At 39.4% G+C, this 17,085-nt stretch overlaps 1 protein-coding gene across 1 annotated transcript in view; it reads left to right on the forward strand.

Moving 5' to 3' along the window:
- Nucleotides 1–17,085, forward strand: part of l(2)k09022 (HEAT repeat containing 1 homolog l(2)k09022) — a 371,041-nt gene that overhangs the window by 251,425 nt on the left and 102,531 nt on the right. Inside the window, exons 15-17 of the mRNA XM_067145803.2 lie at nt 2,583–2,820; nt 16,210–16,338; nt 16,471–16,792. Coding sequence (XP_067001904.2) covers nt 2,583–2,820; nt 16,210–16,338; nt 16,471–16,792 — 689 coding nt within the window. The remainder of the gene's footprint in view (nt 1–2,582; nt 2,821–16,209; nt 16,339–16,470; nt 16,793–17,085) is intronic.

Consider the following 17,085-nt stretch of genomic DNA (forward strand, 5'->3'; position numbering starts at 1 on the left):
ATTATTATTATTATTATTATTATTATTATTATTATTATTATTATTATTATTATTATTATTATTATTATTATTATTATTATAATTAGTTCGAGTTTGTGTACTTTCGAAAACAACGGTTACAAACTTGAAGGTGGAATATTCCCAATATGGGGATGAACAAAATGAAACAAGAGCAAACTGTTATAGAGTATCTCTCACCAGGCTGCGAGCTTTATCGATCAAAATATAGACTTAAGCCAAAGGCATTAGCTGTCTATATAACAGGTAGCAAAATGTGGGAACATAATGCACAGTTTTCTGACATGTTCTATACAACATTTTTTAGACAGACGGATTATAATACATATTTCAGCTAAGAAAATGTAAAAACATTTTTTTCAGATTTTATTACAACAGTGATTTTTTTAACGAACACTGGTTATTATGGACTTGTTTTGAGTAGACAGTCAAGTTCGACACCAATACTATTAAACATATTATTCAAACTTGTTGAAAAATTAGCAAAAACAAATAAAAACAGTATGTTATGGTATGCCAACTTTGTTACTTGAATGATTGTGCTGTGAATATTTCTAATCATCATCATCATCATACAATTCCTCCAACTTGCCAGGTTCTGAATGAGTGTTCCCAATAGCTGTCTGTCCAGAAATGCCTCATCTCTCACCACTGGCTCACAATTCCACTTTACTTCACATCCTCTCTCAGCTGGCATAGCCATCTCTTCCCAGGTCTTCCCACTGCCCTTCTTCCTAGGCATGCATGTGGTGTTCTTGTGCCAGGCATTCACTTCACATGTCCATACCATGTTAGCATTGAAATCCTTAGCTTCTCTTATACTGAGTACACTTCCAGTTTCATTCTGATGTCATTGTTCCTCACATGGTCCAGGCGTGGTTTTTGGAGGGTAGTTCGTGGAAACTTCATTTTGCATGCCTGCAGTTTCTTAACCTCTCTCCCCTTCAGTGTACATGTTTCTAGACTGTATATAAGAATAGGCACAAAATATGACTTAACATGGTTCTCACCCAGGCACCTTATTATCCCAAAGCACTGGGCGAGCTATCCACAGTCCAGAAGTTATACAATGAACGATCATCTGTTAGGAACACCTGGGATGTGACAGTTCATAACCAAAGATGAGACACCATGTGGGGACGTCACAAGCGGCACGTAGATAACGCGCTGACCTCTCCCCACGTCGATATCTGTAATTCTTAGGAATAAGGTGTCCCAGTTATACAGTTGTACTTGCTATAAATTGAACTGTAAAATGTGCATTACTCATTGATGGTTCATTTTTTCGTCTACGTTAGACAAACAAAAGAAAACTTGTATCGCACCGTGGCACCGCTGTAATGAGATAGCAGCTTACAAACCTTGGTTTTGCTTTGAAACCTCTTCTGTTGTTATCCTCGAATTGCCTACCCGAAATTCTCACTCGTCACAGGTCTTTGTTATCGCAGCTTCAATCTTTAGCAGTTATTGAAGACATCATCTGCAATAATCACATGGAGAAGTACCTGCGGCAGCTACAGATAAGCTGAGAATGATCCGTTCAAATCCTGATTTTGAATTCGTCAAGTTTATAAAAGTCGTATTGTGGTGAAAATGTAAAAGATGTGCAATTTGACCTCACTTTGCCCCAAATGTCTTAAGTATGCACCTGTCACTTCTAGTGACGTACAAAGATAATTTTCTGTGCTTAAGAATGTGCTGACAGATAAATGGATAAGCTTAAATCAAGACAGTTTGGAGAAATTAGTTATTGTACAAATTTTCCAGTTTATTCTGCATGTTTTGTCATATGATAGTGCATGAATGCATGCATATTGTGAGATTTGATAGTGCATGGAAATCCGGGCTCTAGTAATAACTGTTTCAACCAAACCAAACCAAACCAAACCAAACCAAAGCCCATAGCACAATAGCCCCAAAGGGCCATGGCCTACCAGGTAACTGCTGCTCAGCTCGAAGGCCTGCAGATTACAAGCTGTCATGTGGTCAGCACGAATAATCCTCTCAGCCATTATTCTTGGCTTTCTACACCTAGGCAACTATCACACCATCAGATACCTCAATTGTAATCACGTAGACTGAGCGGACCTTGAACCAGCCCTCAGATACAGGTAAAAATCCCTGGTCTGGCTGGGAATCTAACCCAGGGCTTCTGAGTAAGAGACAGGCACGCTACCCCTATACCATGGGGCGGGCATGTAACAGCTTTAAAAAAAGGAAGAGATGATTTTGATTTGCTTACTTTGTAAATTGTTGGCATCCTGTAGATTCAGGAAGCTGATGGTTATTATTTCTAGTAATATCTCTCTCAGGTTTTCATAAAACATACTGCTGTTCCTATTACAACCCTCGGTGAGTATTGGAGCTTAAATCTGGTGCTTTTACTATTATTATAATGCAGTCTTTTGTGTAAGAATAAACATGCAAAGGCCTCCACATATTAATTATATATCAGAGTATACAGTTTATCACTTATGATTTACAAAGTATGTTGTGGATGGATGGCTTTGTTACATGTAGTTGAATATTGTATAGTAATTGAGGAATTTTATTATTATTTTCAGATGTTTGGAATTTGACCAGCAAGCTCCAGTGGAATATACAAAGCAACTTGTTCTTTCTTGTATTTTGCACTGTTGTCAAAAGCTTTCTTCCAATGATTCTCCCAGTAAAATGGAAGGAGTGGATCTAACGAATGCTCTTAATGTAGAGCTGGTTGTTAAGTGCATCCAAGGAACTCAGAACCCTCAGACACATCATCATGCTTTACTTGTTCTTTCTCAGATGGCTGGAATGGTCCCAGTAAGTAATTAGAATTTTGCATTGATTGGTAAATAATAATACTGTTAACACATTCTTTATCTCACGATTCCAGTAGGCCAGGTTTTTGGACTTCTTCTTCTTCTTCCTGATATGTTTCTGCTTATGCAGGTCGTTCATTTCATAGGACTATTTCACATAATTTTATACACTCTTTTTATGAACATATTAAAAAACTGTTAGTATATTCTAAAAGAATGAAGATCAAGAATATTTCAGAAGGTAAGAATTAAGTCATATCAGTCTGCCAAGCCTACTGAAATGTGTGCACCAACCAACCCTATGAGCAACATTTTCACACCATTCATAACATAAGGAATGGCATTACCAGCATTGCTCATACCTCAAGTCATTTCATATCGTCAAAGCGAAGGATAATATTGAGATATATCAATGGAAGTAACAAAGTGCGCTGTAAACAATAGGTCTCACCAGTGTAAGGCATACGATTTAAGTATCAACACCAATATTTACATTTACTAAATTTATTTGGAAAAGTCCGGCTCCTAGGCTGTATGGTCAGCACAGTGGCCTTCGGTTCAGAGGCCCTGGGTTCAATTCCCAGTAGGGTTGGGGTTTTTGATTTTAAATGGTTAGTTTTGGGACTCAAATATTCGGACTACTTATACACCATACACAACTACCCCCATCCACAATACATTCAATTTCCCATATACAGCAGGTGCTGCCCATCCTTGCCAATGGGTCTGTCTTACAAGGTCTGCACCAAGCTACACCAATGAATGAATGAATAAATAAATAAATAAATAAATAAATAAATAAATAAATAAATAAATAAATAAATAAATAAATAAATAAATAAATAAATAAATAAATAAATAAATAAATAAATAAATCTATCTATCTATCTATCTATCTATCTATCTATCTATCTATCTATCTATCTATCTATCTATCTATCTATCTATCTATCTATCTATCTATCTATCTATCTATCTATCTATCTATCTATCTATCTATCTATCTATCTATCTATCTATCTATCTATCTATCTATCTATCTATCTATCTATCTATCTATCTATCTATCTATCTATCTATCTATCTATCTATCTATCTATCTATCTATCTATCTATCTATCTATCTATCTATCTATCTATCTATCTATCTATCTATCTATCTATCTATCTATCTATCTATGTAATATGCATAATTGAAAGTATCAATCGTTTCTTCTACAGCATCCCCAATTTCATAATTTCAAACAACTCATGGTATTCATAGGCATGTTTGTGAATAACTGGAGAAAACATGGAAAACAGTTGCTTCAACTTCTGTTGAGGAGGCCAGAGGAGATCTTGCTGTGCTGTACCATTCTTGTATTTCCTAATAATTCTCTAACTAGTAGACAGATGACTACACAAATCAACAGCATCAAAGGGATAAAACATAACCGTGGTAACCCAAATGCAAGTTCTGGTCATAGACGCAAACATACAACACAGGAATCGTGTCCCTGAACTATACTCGGGCACATGGCGTGTGAGTATTTTACTCAGCCCTAGTCACGGTTGGGCATGGGCTTTATAGTGATATATAGCATATACAAATTGAGTGTCCTGCAAATAGGTTATAGTCTTCTATGAAGTGCAGGTGGCTTGTTGCGAAGGTAGAGGAGTGGATAATGAACCGGGCATCTTTAAAGCATTGGAGATGAGAAATTACCCCTAAAAGTGGATACTCTACTTACCTGATCAGTACTATAACATACAGAAGGCATGCAGAAACCATGAAATGAAATCTACACTTGTAAATGATTGTGGATTAATAACCCCATTATTCAAATAATGAAAAGGAACAAACAAGTTACAAATCAAGTCATATGGAGAAAGATAGAAATAAGAAAAGGAACACATAATGGGATAAACACGATGACAGATCAGCATCGCAAGAGGGAACAACAGAAAAGGAGAAAATGACAGACATGTAAACAATAATGTTGCTAGTTTTATGTCCCACTTACTACTTTCATGGTTTTCGGAGACAAAATGAAAATGCAAAGGAACAAGGATGTTCTTACTCTGCTGGCTTCAAATGGATAGGCTCTGTTGTCTTCAGTCGTAATTGTTTTACATCCCCTGATGAGTTTGTTTCTGCTTCACAGCTTTAACATGGTTTGGCAAATCTTCGTCTTGATGTGGGATGAGGAGGGAGCCCAATATATGCATGAAAAATGAAGAGACAAAAAAGATAAAGATGAAAACGGGTGGTAATAGACTGGGAACAGGGGCGGGCACAAAAGGAGAAAAGAAACCAACAGGTCAGTCAAGTAATGGAATGGAACAAACAAGTGACAAATCATATCACGTGTAGAAATGTAGGAACAAGAATAGGCACACATAACAGGATAAACACAATGACAGGTCAGAGACAGATAAAGAGAAAGAGGGGAGAAAGAAAAACTTGAAAACACTCAAGGACAAGGGCAATCTCTACAACTTCTTATACTGCCATCTTCAAACAGACGAGATATCTCATCACTGCTCCCTATTTTTTTTTTTTTTTTTTCTATATCCCTCTTTGTCCCTACAAGCTCATAATTTTCTGCTTTCCAGCTTCATCAGGAAGGGTGGCAACGTTATTCATTGAAGGTCCCTCTCGACAGATCTTCAATCTTGATGCGGGAAATGTAAGGTAAGAAGAAAGCCTGATAAAGAAAAAAGGGAAGAGACGAAAAAGTAAAGACGAACACTAGTGGTGAAAGAAAGGGGAAGCCGGACAAACACAGAAGGAGAAAAGCATCCAATATATTACTTGCTCAGTACTGGGTGAAGTTATAGAGATACGGTAGTAAACTTAGACTAACCATGCCATTCTCAGAGTTATAGAACAGTACATCCATGTGTAAAGTTCCCGTTATTTTGGATATAATTCATAATATTGGTGGTGTTAATATCTTGTTGGCCGTGCGGTTAGGGGCGTGCAGCTGTGAGCTCGCATCCGGAAGATAGTAGGTTCAAATTCCACTGTCAGCAGCCCTGAAGATGGTTTTTGATGGTTTTCCATTTTCACACCAGGGAAATGCTGCGGCTGTACCTTAATTAAGGCTACAGCCACTTCCTTCCCATTCCTAGGCCTTTCCTGTCCCACCGTCGTCATAAGACCTATCTGTGTCGGAGCAACATAAAGCAAATAGCATACATACATACATACATACATACATACATACATACATACATTATCATTATAGACTGTTGTGCCTTTCAGCGTTCAGTCTGCAAGCCTCTGTGAATTTACTAAACGTTGCTACAATCCTCGATTTGCAACTAGTGTTGTGGCCTCATTTAGTTCTATACCTCTTATCTTTAAATCGTTAGAAACCGAATCTAACCATCATCGTCTTGGTCTACCTCTACTTCTCTTACCCTCCATAACAGAGTCCATTATTCTCCTAGGTAACCTATCCTCCTCCATTCGCCTCACATGACCCCACCACCAAAGCCGGTTTATGCGTAAGGCTTCATCCATAGAGTTCATTCCTAAACTAGCCTTTATTTCCTCATTCCAAGTACCATCCTGCCATTGTTCCCACCTGTTTGTACCAGCAATCATTCTTGCTACTTTCATGTCTGTTACTTCTAACTTATGAAGAAGATATCCTGAGTCCATCCAGCTTTCGCTCCCGTAAAGCAAAGTTGGTCTGAAAACAGACCGATGTAAAGATAGTTTTGTCTGGGAGCTGACTTTCTTCTTACAGAATACTGTTGATCGCAACTGCGAGCACACTGCATTAGTTTTACGACACCTTGATTCAATCTCACGTACTGGGAGAACACACAACCTAAATACTTGAAATTATCGACCTGTTCTAGCTTTGTATCACCATTCTGACATTCAATTCTGTTGAATTTCTTACCTACTGACATCAATTTAGTCTTCGAGAGGCTAATTTTCATACCATACTCATTGCACCTATTTTCAAGTTCCAAGATATTAGACTGCAGGCTTTCGCACAATCTGCCATTAAGACCAAGTCGTCAGCATAGGCCAGACTGCTTATTACATTTCCACCTAACTGAATCCCTCCCTGCCATTTTATAGCTTTCAGCAGATGATCCATGTAAACTACGAACAGCAAACAGCCTTGTCTAACCCCTGTAAGTACCTTGAACCAATAACTCATTCTACCATCAGTTCTCACTGAAGCCCAATTGTCAACATAAATACAGTACCTTTGATTGATTTTAATAATCTACCTTTGATTCCATAGTCCCCCAGTATGGCGAACATCTTTTCCCTCGATACCCTGTCATATGCTTTCTCTAGATCTACGAAACATCAACTGCCTACTCCTCTCGTAGCATTTTTCAATTACCTGGCACATACTGAAGATCTGATCCTGACAGCCTCTCTTGGTCTGAAACCACACTGGGTTTCATCCAACTTCCTCTCAATGACTGGTCGCACCCTCCCTTCCAAGATGCCAGTGAATACTTTGCCTGGTATACTAATCAATGAGATACCTCGATAGTTGTTGCAATCCTTCCTGTTCCCTTGCTTATAGATAGCTACAATTACTCCTTTTATCCAGTCTGAAGGTACCTTACCAACACTCCATGCTAATTTTACTACTCTGTGAAGCCATTTCATCCCTGCCTTCCCACTATACTTCACCATTTCAGGTCTAATTTCATCTGTTCCTGCTGCTTTATGACAATGGAGTTTATTTACCATCCTTTCCACTTCCTCAAGCATAATTTCACCAACATCATTTTCCTCCTCCCCATGAGCTTGGCTGTTTGCAACACCACCAGGATGATTTCCTTTTACATTGAGAAGATGTTCAAAATATTCCCTCCACCTCTCCAGTGATTCCCTGGGATATCTTATGAGTTCACCTGAATTACTCAAAACACTGTTCATTTCCTTTTTACCTCCCTTCCTAAGATTCTTTTTTACTGTCCAGAAAGGTTTCCCTGCTGCTTGACCTAGCCTTTCCAGGTTGTTACCAAAATCTTCCCATGACTTCTTTTTGGATTCAACAACTATTTGTTTCGCTCTGTTTCTTTCATTTACGTACAAATCCCTGTCTGCCTCAGCCCTTGTTTGGAGCCATTTCTGATAAGCCTTTTTTTTACGTTTACAGACTGCTCTCACTTCATCATTCCACCAAGATGTTCGCCTTTTCCCATCTTGTTAAAAATTAAATAATTGAAAAGGAGGTTCAACCTATTCAATACTTAAAAGAAAGAAATGTAGTAATTACATTCTTATTTAAATGGGACCGGTTTCGACCTTAGTCCAGGTCATCATCAGCCGTAAAAACGTGTACAATGTTTATGAATAATGGAGGTCAGTTTCACACTCTGATAGGCACAAAGACACGACACCACATTCTTTCATGCACAAAGTCACAACACTATCAACTAATATACGAAGATCAAAAATAACTTGAAGTCGCAGACGAATAGATTTGTAGTAGAAAGCCGCCAGCTCCTGGTGATCAGCGCGGCACATTCAAGGTCATGCGCTGCGGTTGAACGCCAAAGTAGAGTGGAGAATGTTTTTGAAGGTCCAGAATTTGTCACGGTTGCGGGAAGTTAAGTACGTATATAAAAATATACGACGCAAATCAGTATAATTGAATGAGTACTTGTATTCCTGCTAAGATCTTGGAAAACAGTTGACTTGAAAAAACAATTGTAGAGAGAAGAAAAAATGTAGTAAAAAGTGCAATATCGGAAAACAAATGAAAACTTATATGCACAGTGTGCTATTTTTTAAAATGAAAAATTTTTAGGTTATGATTGAAGTAGTCGAAGTTGGCGCAAGACATGAGTTAAAATTTGAAAGAGGAGAAACGAAATGAAGGTCGTGGTTTTTTTTTTTTTTTTTTTTTTTGTAAACGAGGAAGAGTGATAGTGAAATAAGAGAAAGAATAAAAGAAATTGAAGTTAGATGGTAATGAGGAAGGATAAGATAGGGAAATGAAGGAGGGGTAGTTTAGGGTGGGTTGGGAGGGTGGGTTATTGGAGGTAGAAAATGTGGGTGGGAACTATGTAAGGCATGGAAAATAGAATTGGGGTTTTGGAATTTGGAATTTTTGAGAAGAAGAATTAGGAAGTCAAAAAGGATATTGGGTTTTTCAGAAATGTCGTTTAAATTGAAATTAGGGTTGAAGTACTGGTCAAGGAGGATAAAGCAATTTTCAGTAATGTTTAAGAGGGGGGCCTTTGTTAATGATTTTAAGTATATTTATGTCATTGTCAATACTGGTGAAACTATGCTTGGAGTCTTGTATGTGCTGTCCTATGGCAGAGAATCTGTTGTATTTAATGGCGTTGACATGTTCAGAGTACCTGATTTGCGTCGTATATTTTTATATACGTACTTAACTTCCCGCAACCGTGACAAATTCTGGACCTTCAAAACATTCTCCACTCTACTTTGGCGTTCGACCGCAGCGCATGACCTTGAATGTGCCGCGCTGATCACCAGGAGCTGGCGGCTTTCTACTACAAATCTATTCGTCTGCGACTTCAAGTTATTTTTGATCTTCGTATATTAGTTGATAGTGTTGTGACTTTGTGCATGACAGAATGTGGCGTCGTGTCTTTGTGCCTATCAGAGTGTGAAACTGACCTCCAATATTCATAAACATTGTACATGTTTTTACGGCTGATGATGACCTGGACTAAGGTCGAAACCGGTCCCATTTAAATAAGAATGTAATTACTACATTTCTTTCTTTTAAGTATTGAATAGGTAGAACCTCCTTTTCAATTATTTAATTTTTAACATCAATAATTTCAATACGGAACAATGAAATTTTTATCTTTAAAATTTTCCCATCTTTACACACAGTTGTTCCTAGGCATTCCCTTGCTGTTTCTACTACAGCATCCCTGTATGCCACCCATTCACCTTCTATATCCTGAACCTGCTTACTGTCTACTGTTCGAAACTTCTCACTAATCATATCCATGTACTTCTGTCTAATTTCCTCGTCCTGGAGAATTTCTACCCTTATTCGTTTGCAGACAGATTTCACTTTCTCTACCCTAGGCCTAGAGATACATAGTTCACTACAGATCAGATAGTGGTCTGTATCATCGAAAAATCCCCAAAAAACTCTTACATTCTTAACAGATTTCCTGAATTCAAAGTCTGTTAAGATATAGTCTATTATGGATCTGGTACCCCTAACCTCCCATGTGTAGCGGTGAATAGCCTTATGCTTGAAGAATGTATTCGTAACAGCTAAACCCATACTAGCACAGAAGTCCAGCAAACGCTTCCCATTCCCATTACCTTCCATATCTTCCCCACATTTACCAATCACCCTTTCGTATCCTTCAGTTCTATTCCCAACTCTCGCATTGAAATTGCCTATTAGTACTATTCTATCTATTCTATTCTATCCTTGGTGTCACTCAATGCTTCATAAAACTTGTGAACTTCATCTTCATCTGCACCCTCACATGGTGAATACACAGACACAATTCTAGTCCTAATACCTCCAACTGACAAATCTACCCACATCATTCACTCATTTACGTGCCTAACAGAAACTATGTTGTGTGCAATGGTATTCGTGATAAAGAGCCCTACCCCAGACTCTGCCCTTCCCTTTCTAACACCAGTCAAGTACACTTTATAATCTCCTATCTCTTCCTCGTTATCTCCCCTTACCCGAATATCACTTACTCCTAGCACATCCAAATGCATTCTCTTTAATGACTCAGCCAATTCTACTTTCTTTTTTTCCATAAGCCCCATTAATATTGATAGCTCCCCATCAAATTCCATTTTGTTCGCCAAGTTGTTTCCAAGGAGTCCCTCGCCTGTCAAATGGGAGTGGGACTCTGTTACTCCCATAGGTCCGAGGCTTGCTTAAAATGTTCTGAGCTCGGTAAATTCATGAAGCAGGATGCTACCCTACTTGCACATAGTCCAAGTGAGGATCTCTCCTCTAACGGGTGAATTGTATAGTCCTAACCGCCTGAGCACAAGGAGGGCCATGACTCAGAATATGCCCGAGATGCCCACTCCCATTCCATAGCAACTGGTATCCCGACTCTCAGGACCACTTGCTAGGCCACTCAGCCGTTGCCCAAAAAAAAAAAAAAAAAAAAAAAATCTTCCTGCTGTACACTGTAGTGTAACTTAATTGTCATGATCCGAACAGTTTTTGAGTAGATGCTTCTGATGGTAATAGTTGTACCTTTAAGGAAAAACTTTAAAAATATTTACAATCTGGAATTCTTTTATTTGTGTTAATATTCTGAGTCATGGTCCTCCTTGTGCTCAAGCGGCTATGTCTATACAATCTATCGGTTGTCCCTAACCCGTTAGAGGAGAGATCCTCACTTGGACTAGGTGAAAGTAGGGTGGCATTCTGCTTCATGAATTTACCGAGCTGAGAACATTGAAGCAAACATCGGACGTATGGGAGTAATGGAGTCCCACTCTCGTTTGACAGGTGAGGGACTCCTTGGAAACAACTTGGCGAACTAAATGGAATTCGAATGAGAGCTATCAATATTAATAGGGCTTATGTAAGAAAGAAAGTAGAACTGGCTGAGTTAGCAAAGAGGATGCATCTGGATACGCTAGGAGTAAGTGATATTCAGGTAAGGGGAGATAAAGAGGAAGAGACAGGAGATTATAAAGTGTACTTGAAGGGTGTTAAAAAGGGAAGGACAGTGTGGGGTAGGGCTGTTCATCAGGAATACCATTGCCTGCAGCATAGTTTCTGTTAGGCACGTAAACAAACGAATGATGTTGGTGGATTTCTCAGTTGGAGGAATTGGGGCGAGAATTGTCTCAGTGTGCGAGGAGGGATCAAATATAAACAGGATTTTATTTCTTATTTAAATTCATTTATTGAAAAACACAAGGCAATTACAATTTATTTTTTCCACATAGTTTCCTGCTTTGAAAATGCATTTTTCCCAGTGTATGGTCAGCTTTTTGATGCCCTCATCGTAAAGAGAACGGTCGTGTCACCAGCCAGTTGCTCACGGTCTTCCACACTCTCGTCATCTTCAAATTGTTGCCCTTCTAGAGCTTCTTGAAGCGGTCCGAACAAATGGAAATCTCAGGGCGATAAGTCCCGGCCGTAAGGAGGATGATCAAGTGTAATCCAGTGCATTTCCTGTAGCTTGGAGACAGTTAGAGTTGCAGTATGGGGCTACGCATTGTCGTGGAGGAGGATGAACTTTTGAATCGGTTGGTCTCGTCTTTTGCGGCGATATGCAACCTTCGCATTGTTCAACAGCTCGCAGTAGTAAGCAACATAGATTGTGCGTCGCTCATGCAAAAATCAATCAGCAAAATGCCTCGCCAATCGAAGAAAAAAAAAAAAAAAAAAAAAAAAACGGTTGCAAGAACCTTGCCAGATGCCAGTCGAGTCTTGGCTTTCACTGGTGCTTCCTCCCCTTTTCTGCCACTCCTTACAGGCTTGTTTGGATTCGGGAGGATAGTGGTGTACTCATGTTTTTTCACAGGTGATGATCCAACTCAAAAATGCATCACCTTATTCTGCAAACCTTGCTGTAAGCCTCTGACAGACCTCCAAACGTCTCAACTTCAGATTTTCGGTCAAAAGGCGAGGGGCCTTTCTGGAACACACTTTGCGGAGCTGTAGGTCATTTTTGATGATTGCCTGACAGCTCCCATAACTGATTCTGACTCTCTGCAGTATCTGATACTCTCACTCATCGATCGTCATCAATAATGTCTTTAACCACACAAATGTTTTCGTCTGTAATGCTGGCTGGAGGACGGCGATCGTGTTGCTAATTTTTCACATGTTCTCATCGTTCTTTGAACTTTTTGTGCCAGGAAAACACACGTGTCCTTGACAGTGTTTGATCACCGAACCGAGTAGTCAATCTCTGGCAAATTTCCACCGCTGTAACTCCTTTACGAGCAAGAAATTTTATAATTATGTATTGCGCAGTGGAGGGGTGCACCTGTTGCTCCGGCATTGTGAGCATTACTGATGAAACGACGGGAAATATCTAACAGCACGCTCTCCCTGCTCCTAATGGTCCCACCTAAACATAACAGAAGCGTAGGGCCGGTCCTACCAACTGTTGATCTTCAGGGGAAAAAATCCAGTTTATATTTGATCGACCTTCATGTTCACCATGTGATGGTGCAGATGAGGATGAAGTTGACAAGTTTGAAGCATTGAGTAAAATTGTAGTCAGGTTCAACAGCAAAGGTAGGATAGAGCTAATGGGCTATTTCAGTGCGAGAGTTGGAAATTGAACTGAAAGATATGCAAGGGTGTTTGGTAAATGTGGGGACAATATGGAAGCTAAAGCGAATGGGAAGCTTTTGCTGGATTTCAGTCCTAGTATGGGTTTAGCTGTTACAAATACATTCTTCAAGCATAAGGCTATTCACTGCTACACAGGGGAGGCTAAGGGTACCAGATCCATAATAGACTATGTCTTAACCGACTTCGAATTCAGGAAATCTGTTACGAATATACAGGTTCTTTGATGAAACAGACCACTATCTGATCTGTAGTGAACTAGGTATCTCTGGGCCTAGGATAAAGAAAGTAAAATGTGTCTGCAAAAGGAAAAGGGTAGTAAATCTCCAGGACGAGGAAATGAGACAGAAGTACATAAATATAATTTGTGAGAAGTTCCGAACAGTGGACAGTAAGCAGGTTCAGGATATAGAAAGAGAATGGGTGGCATACAGGGATGCAGCAGTAGCAAGGGAATGCATAGGAACAACTGCGTGTAAAGATGGGAAAAAGCGAACATCTTGGTGGTATGATGAAGTAAGAGCAGCTTGTAAACGTAAAAAGGCGGCTTATGAGAAATGGCTCCAAACAAGGGCCGAGGCAGACACGGATTTGTACGTAGTTGAAAGAAACAGAGCAAAACAAATAGTTGTTGAATTCAAAAAGAAGTCATGGAAAGATTTTGGTAACAACCTGGAAAGGCTAGGTCAAGCAGCAGGGAAACCTTTCTGGACAGTAATAAAGAATCTTAGGAAGGGAGGGAAAAAGGAAAAGAACAGTGTTTTGAGTAATTCAGGTGAACTCATAATAGATCCCAGGGAATCATTGGAGAGGTGGAGGGAATATTTTGAAAATCTTCCTAATGTAAAAGAAAATCTTCATGGTGGTGTCGCGAACAACGGAGCTCATGGGGAGGAGGAATATGATGTTGGTGAAATTATGCTTGAGGAAGTGGAAAGGATGGTAAATAAACTCCATTGTCATAAAGCAGCAGGAATAGATGAAATTAGACCTGAAATGGTGAAGTGTTTGCTTCCCGGGAGTGAAAGCTGGGTGGGCTCAGGATATCGTATTCACAAGTTAGAAGTAACAGGCATGAAAGTAGCGAGAATGATTGCTGGTACAAACAGGTGGGAACAATGGCAGGAGGATACTCGGAATGAGGAAATAAAGGCTAATTTAGGAATGAACTCGATGGCTGAAGCTGTACGCATAAACCGGCTTCGGTGGTGGGGTCATGTGAGGTGAATGGAGGAGGATAGGTTACCTAAGCGAATAATGGACTCTGCTATGGAGGGTAAGAGAAGTAGAGGGAGACCAAGATGATGATGTTTAGACTCAGTTTCTAATGATTTAAAGATAAAAGGTATAGAACTGAATGAGGCCACAGCACTAGTTGCAAATAGAGAATTGTGGCGACGTTTAGTAAATTCACAGAGGCTTGCAGACTGAACGCTGAAAGGCATAACAGTCCATAATGATAGTGAGTGTGTGAGTGAGTGTGTGAGTGAGTGAGTGAGTGAGTGAGTGAGTGAAAAGGCTTCATAGAATAGTAAGATTAGCACGGAGTATTGGTGAGGTACCTTCAGATTGGACAAATGCAGTAACTGCACCTACCTATAAGCAAGGGAACAGGAAGGATTGCAACAAATATCGAGGTATCTCATTGATTACTATACCAGGCAAAGTGATTCACTGGCATCTTCGAAGGGAGGGTGTGGTCAGTGATTGAGAGGAATTGGGATATAAACCAGTCTGGTTTGAGACCACAGAGAGGCTGTCAGGATCAGATTTTCAGTATGCACCAGGTGATTGAAAAATGCTATGAGAGAAATACACCGTTTGTGTTTATGTTTCGTAGATCTGGAGGAAGCATATGACAGGGTACCGACTGAAAAGTTGTTCAGCATACTGGGGGAGTATGGGATCAAGGGTAGATTATTAAAATCAATCAAAGGCATTTATGTTGACAATTGGGCTGCAGTGAGAATTGATGGTAGGATGAGTTCTTGGTTCAGGGTTGGACAAGGTTGTAATCTTTCACCTTTGTTGATCGTAGTTTACATGGATCATCTGCTGAAAGGTATAAAGTGGCAGGGAGGGATTCAGTTAGGTGGAAATGTAGTAAGCAGTCTGGCCTATGCTGACGACTTGGTCTTAATGGCAGATTGTGCCGAAAGCCTGAAGTCTAATATGTTAGAACTTGAAAATAGGTGCAATGAGTATGGTATGAAAATCAGCCTTTCCAAGACTAAAGTGATGTCAGTTGGTAAGAAATCCAAAAGAATTGAACGTCAGATTGGTGATACAAAGCTAGAACAGGTCGATAATTTTAAATATTTAGGTTGTGTGTTCTCTCAGGATGGTAATATAGTAAGTGAGATTGAATCAAGGTGCAGTAAAGCTAATGCAGTGAGCTCGCAGTTGCGATCAACAGTATTCTGTAAGAACGAAGTCAACTTCCGGATGAAACTATCTTTACATCAGTCTGTTTTCAGACCAACTTTGCTTTATTGGATTGAAAGCTGGATGGACTTAGGATATCTTGTTCATAAGTTAGAAGTAACAGACATGAAAGTAGCGAGAATGATTGCTGGTACAAACAGGTGGGAGCAATGGCAGGAGGGTACTCGGAATGAGGAGGTAAAGGCTAAGTTAGAATGAACTGAATGGATGAAGCTGTGTGCATAAACCGTCTTCGGTGGTGGGGTCGTGTGAGGTGAATGGAGGAGGTTACCTAGGAGAATAATGGACTCTTATGGAGGGTAAGAGAAGTAGAGGGAGACCAAGACGACGATGGTTAGACTCAGTTTCTAACGATTTAAAGATAAGATGTATAGAACTAAATGAGGCCACAGCACTAGTTGCAAATAGAGGATCGTGGCAACATTTAGTAAATTCACAGAGGCTTGCAAACTGAACGCTGAAAGGCATAATGGTCTATAATGTATGAATGTATGTATGTATGTATGTATGTAATGTTTTGAATATTGATTTTTATCAAAGTGCTAGAATTGTACTTGCATAAGTAAGTTTCTCTTTCTCTCTTTTACCTATACCCATCTTCTTGTTGTTTCTTTTTTTCTAACTGTTTCACAAATTCTACATGAAATGAATGAATAAAATATTTGTGCTCTTTTCAGGAACATCTACTGACTAACATAATGGAGATATTTACTTTCATGGGATCATGTGTTTTGAGGCAAGATGATGGATACAGCTTCCAAGTGATATCAAAGATTATAGAAACTATTATACCAATTATTGTCAGGGTAAGTTAATCATGCCATACCTTTAAATTTATGAAGGCTTTTTTATAGTATGTTCATATAATTTTTTTGTTAAGCCCTGTGGATAGTGGCTTGGTTTATAGAGGTTTTTTTCTTTAATTTTTTCTGTTTTAGGCCAAGGACCAGGGAATACAGTCGTCTCAGTTGTACAGTGTAGCTGCCTCTGTTCTACGAGTGTTTGCTGATGCTCTCTTGCACGTTCCTGAATACAGACGCTTGGCCCTATATTACAAATTGATGAACATCATGGAAGCACGATCCTTTCTCTGGCTCTTTATTTGCTTGGTGCTGGAAGGACAGGTTAGAGTGGGAAGCAAGGATCAAGCCAAGAGGGTTGAGCTGCTAGTGGACATAACTTTGAAATTCCCTCCCAGCACTGTCATTCAGAACTGTATTTATGTCCTGGAGTATGTGAGGACTTTGCCATCAGATAAAGGTTTGTAATGCTGATGATTTCTCACCTACCAAATAAGTTATGTATATGATGGTAGTTGCAAATTATACATCATAATGGAATTTTGTGAAAAGAGTGTGCCTCCTGTTATTTTGAAAGGCATACTGTGTTTTGCTATATACACTGCAGGTGAGACTGCTGCAGCATGATGCTTTTGTTTTTACTAGCGACTTACTTAATAGCACCTGTTGTCTGTCAGTCACACTGCCAACTCTCGATGAGATGTCTCGTAGTGACAGTCCATTGGTGTCTTGACCAGTGATTGTAATTCTTTT

The sequence above is a fragment of the Anabrus simplex genome, chromosome 4 (genome assembly GCF_040414725.1).
Source record: "Anabrus simplex isolate iqAnaSimp1 chromosome 4, ASM4041472v1, whole genome shotgun sequence".
NCBI lineage: Eukaryota > Metazoa > Arthropoda > Insecta > Orthoptera > Tettigoniidae > Anabrus > Anabrus simplex.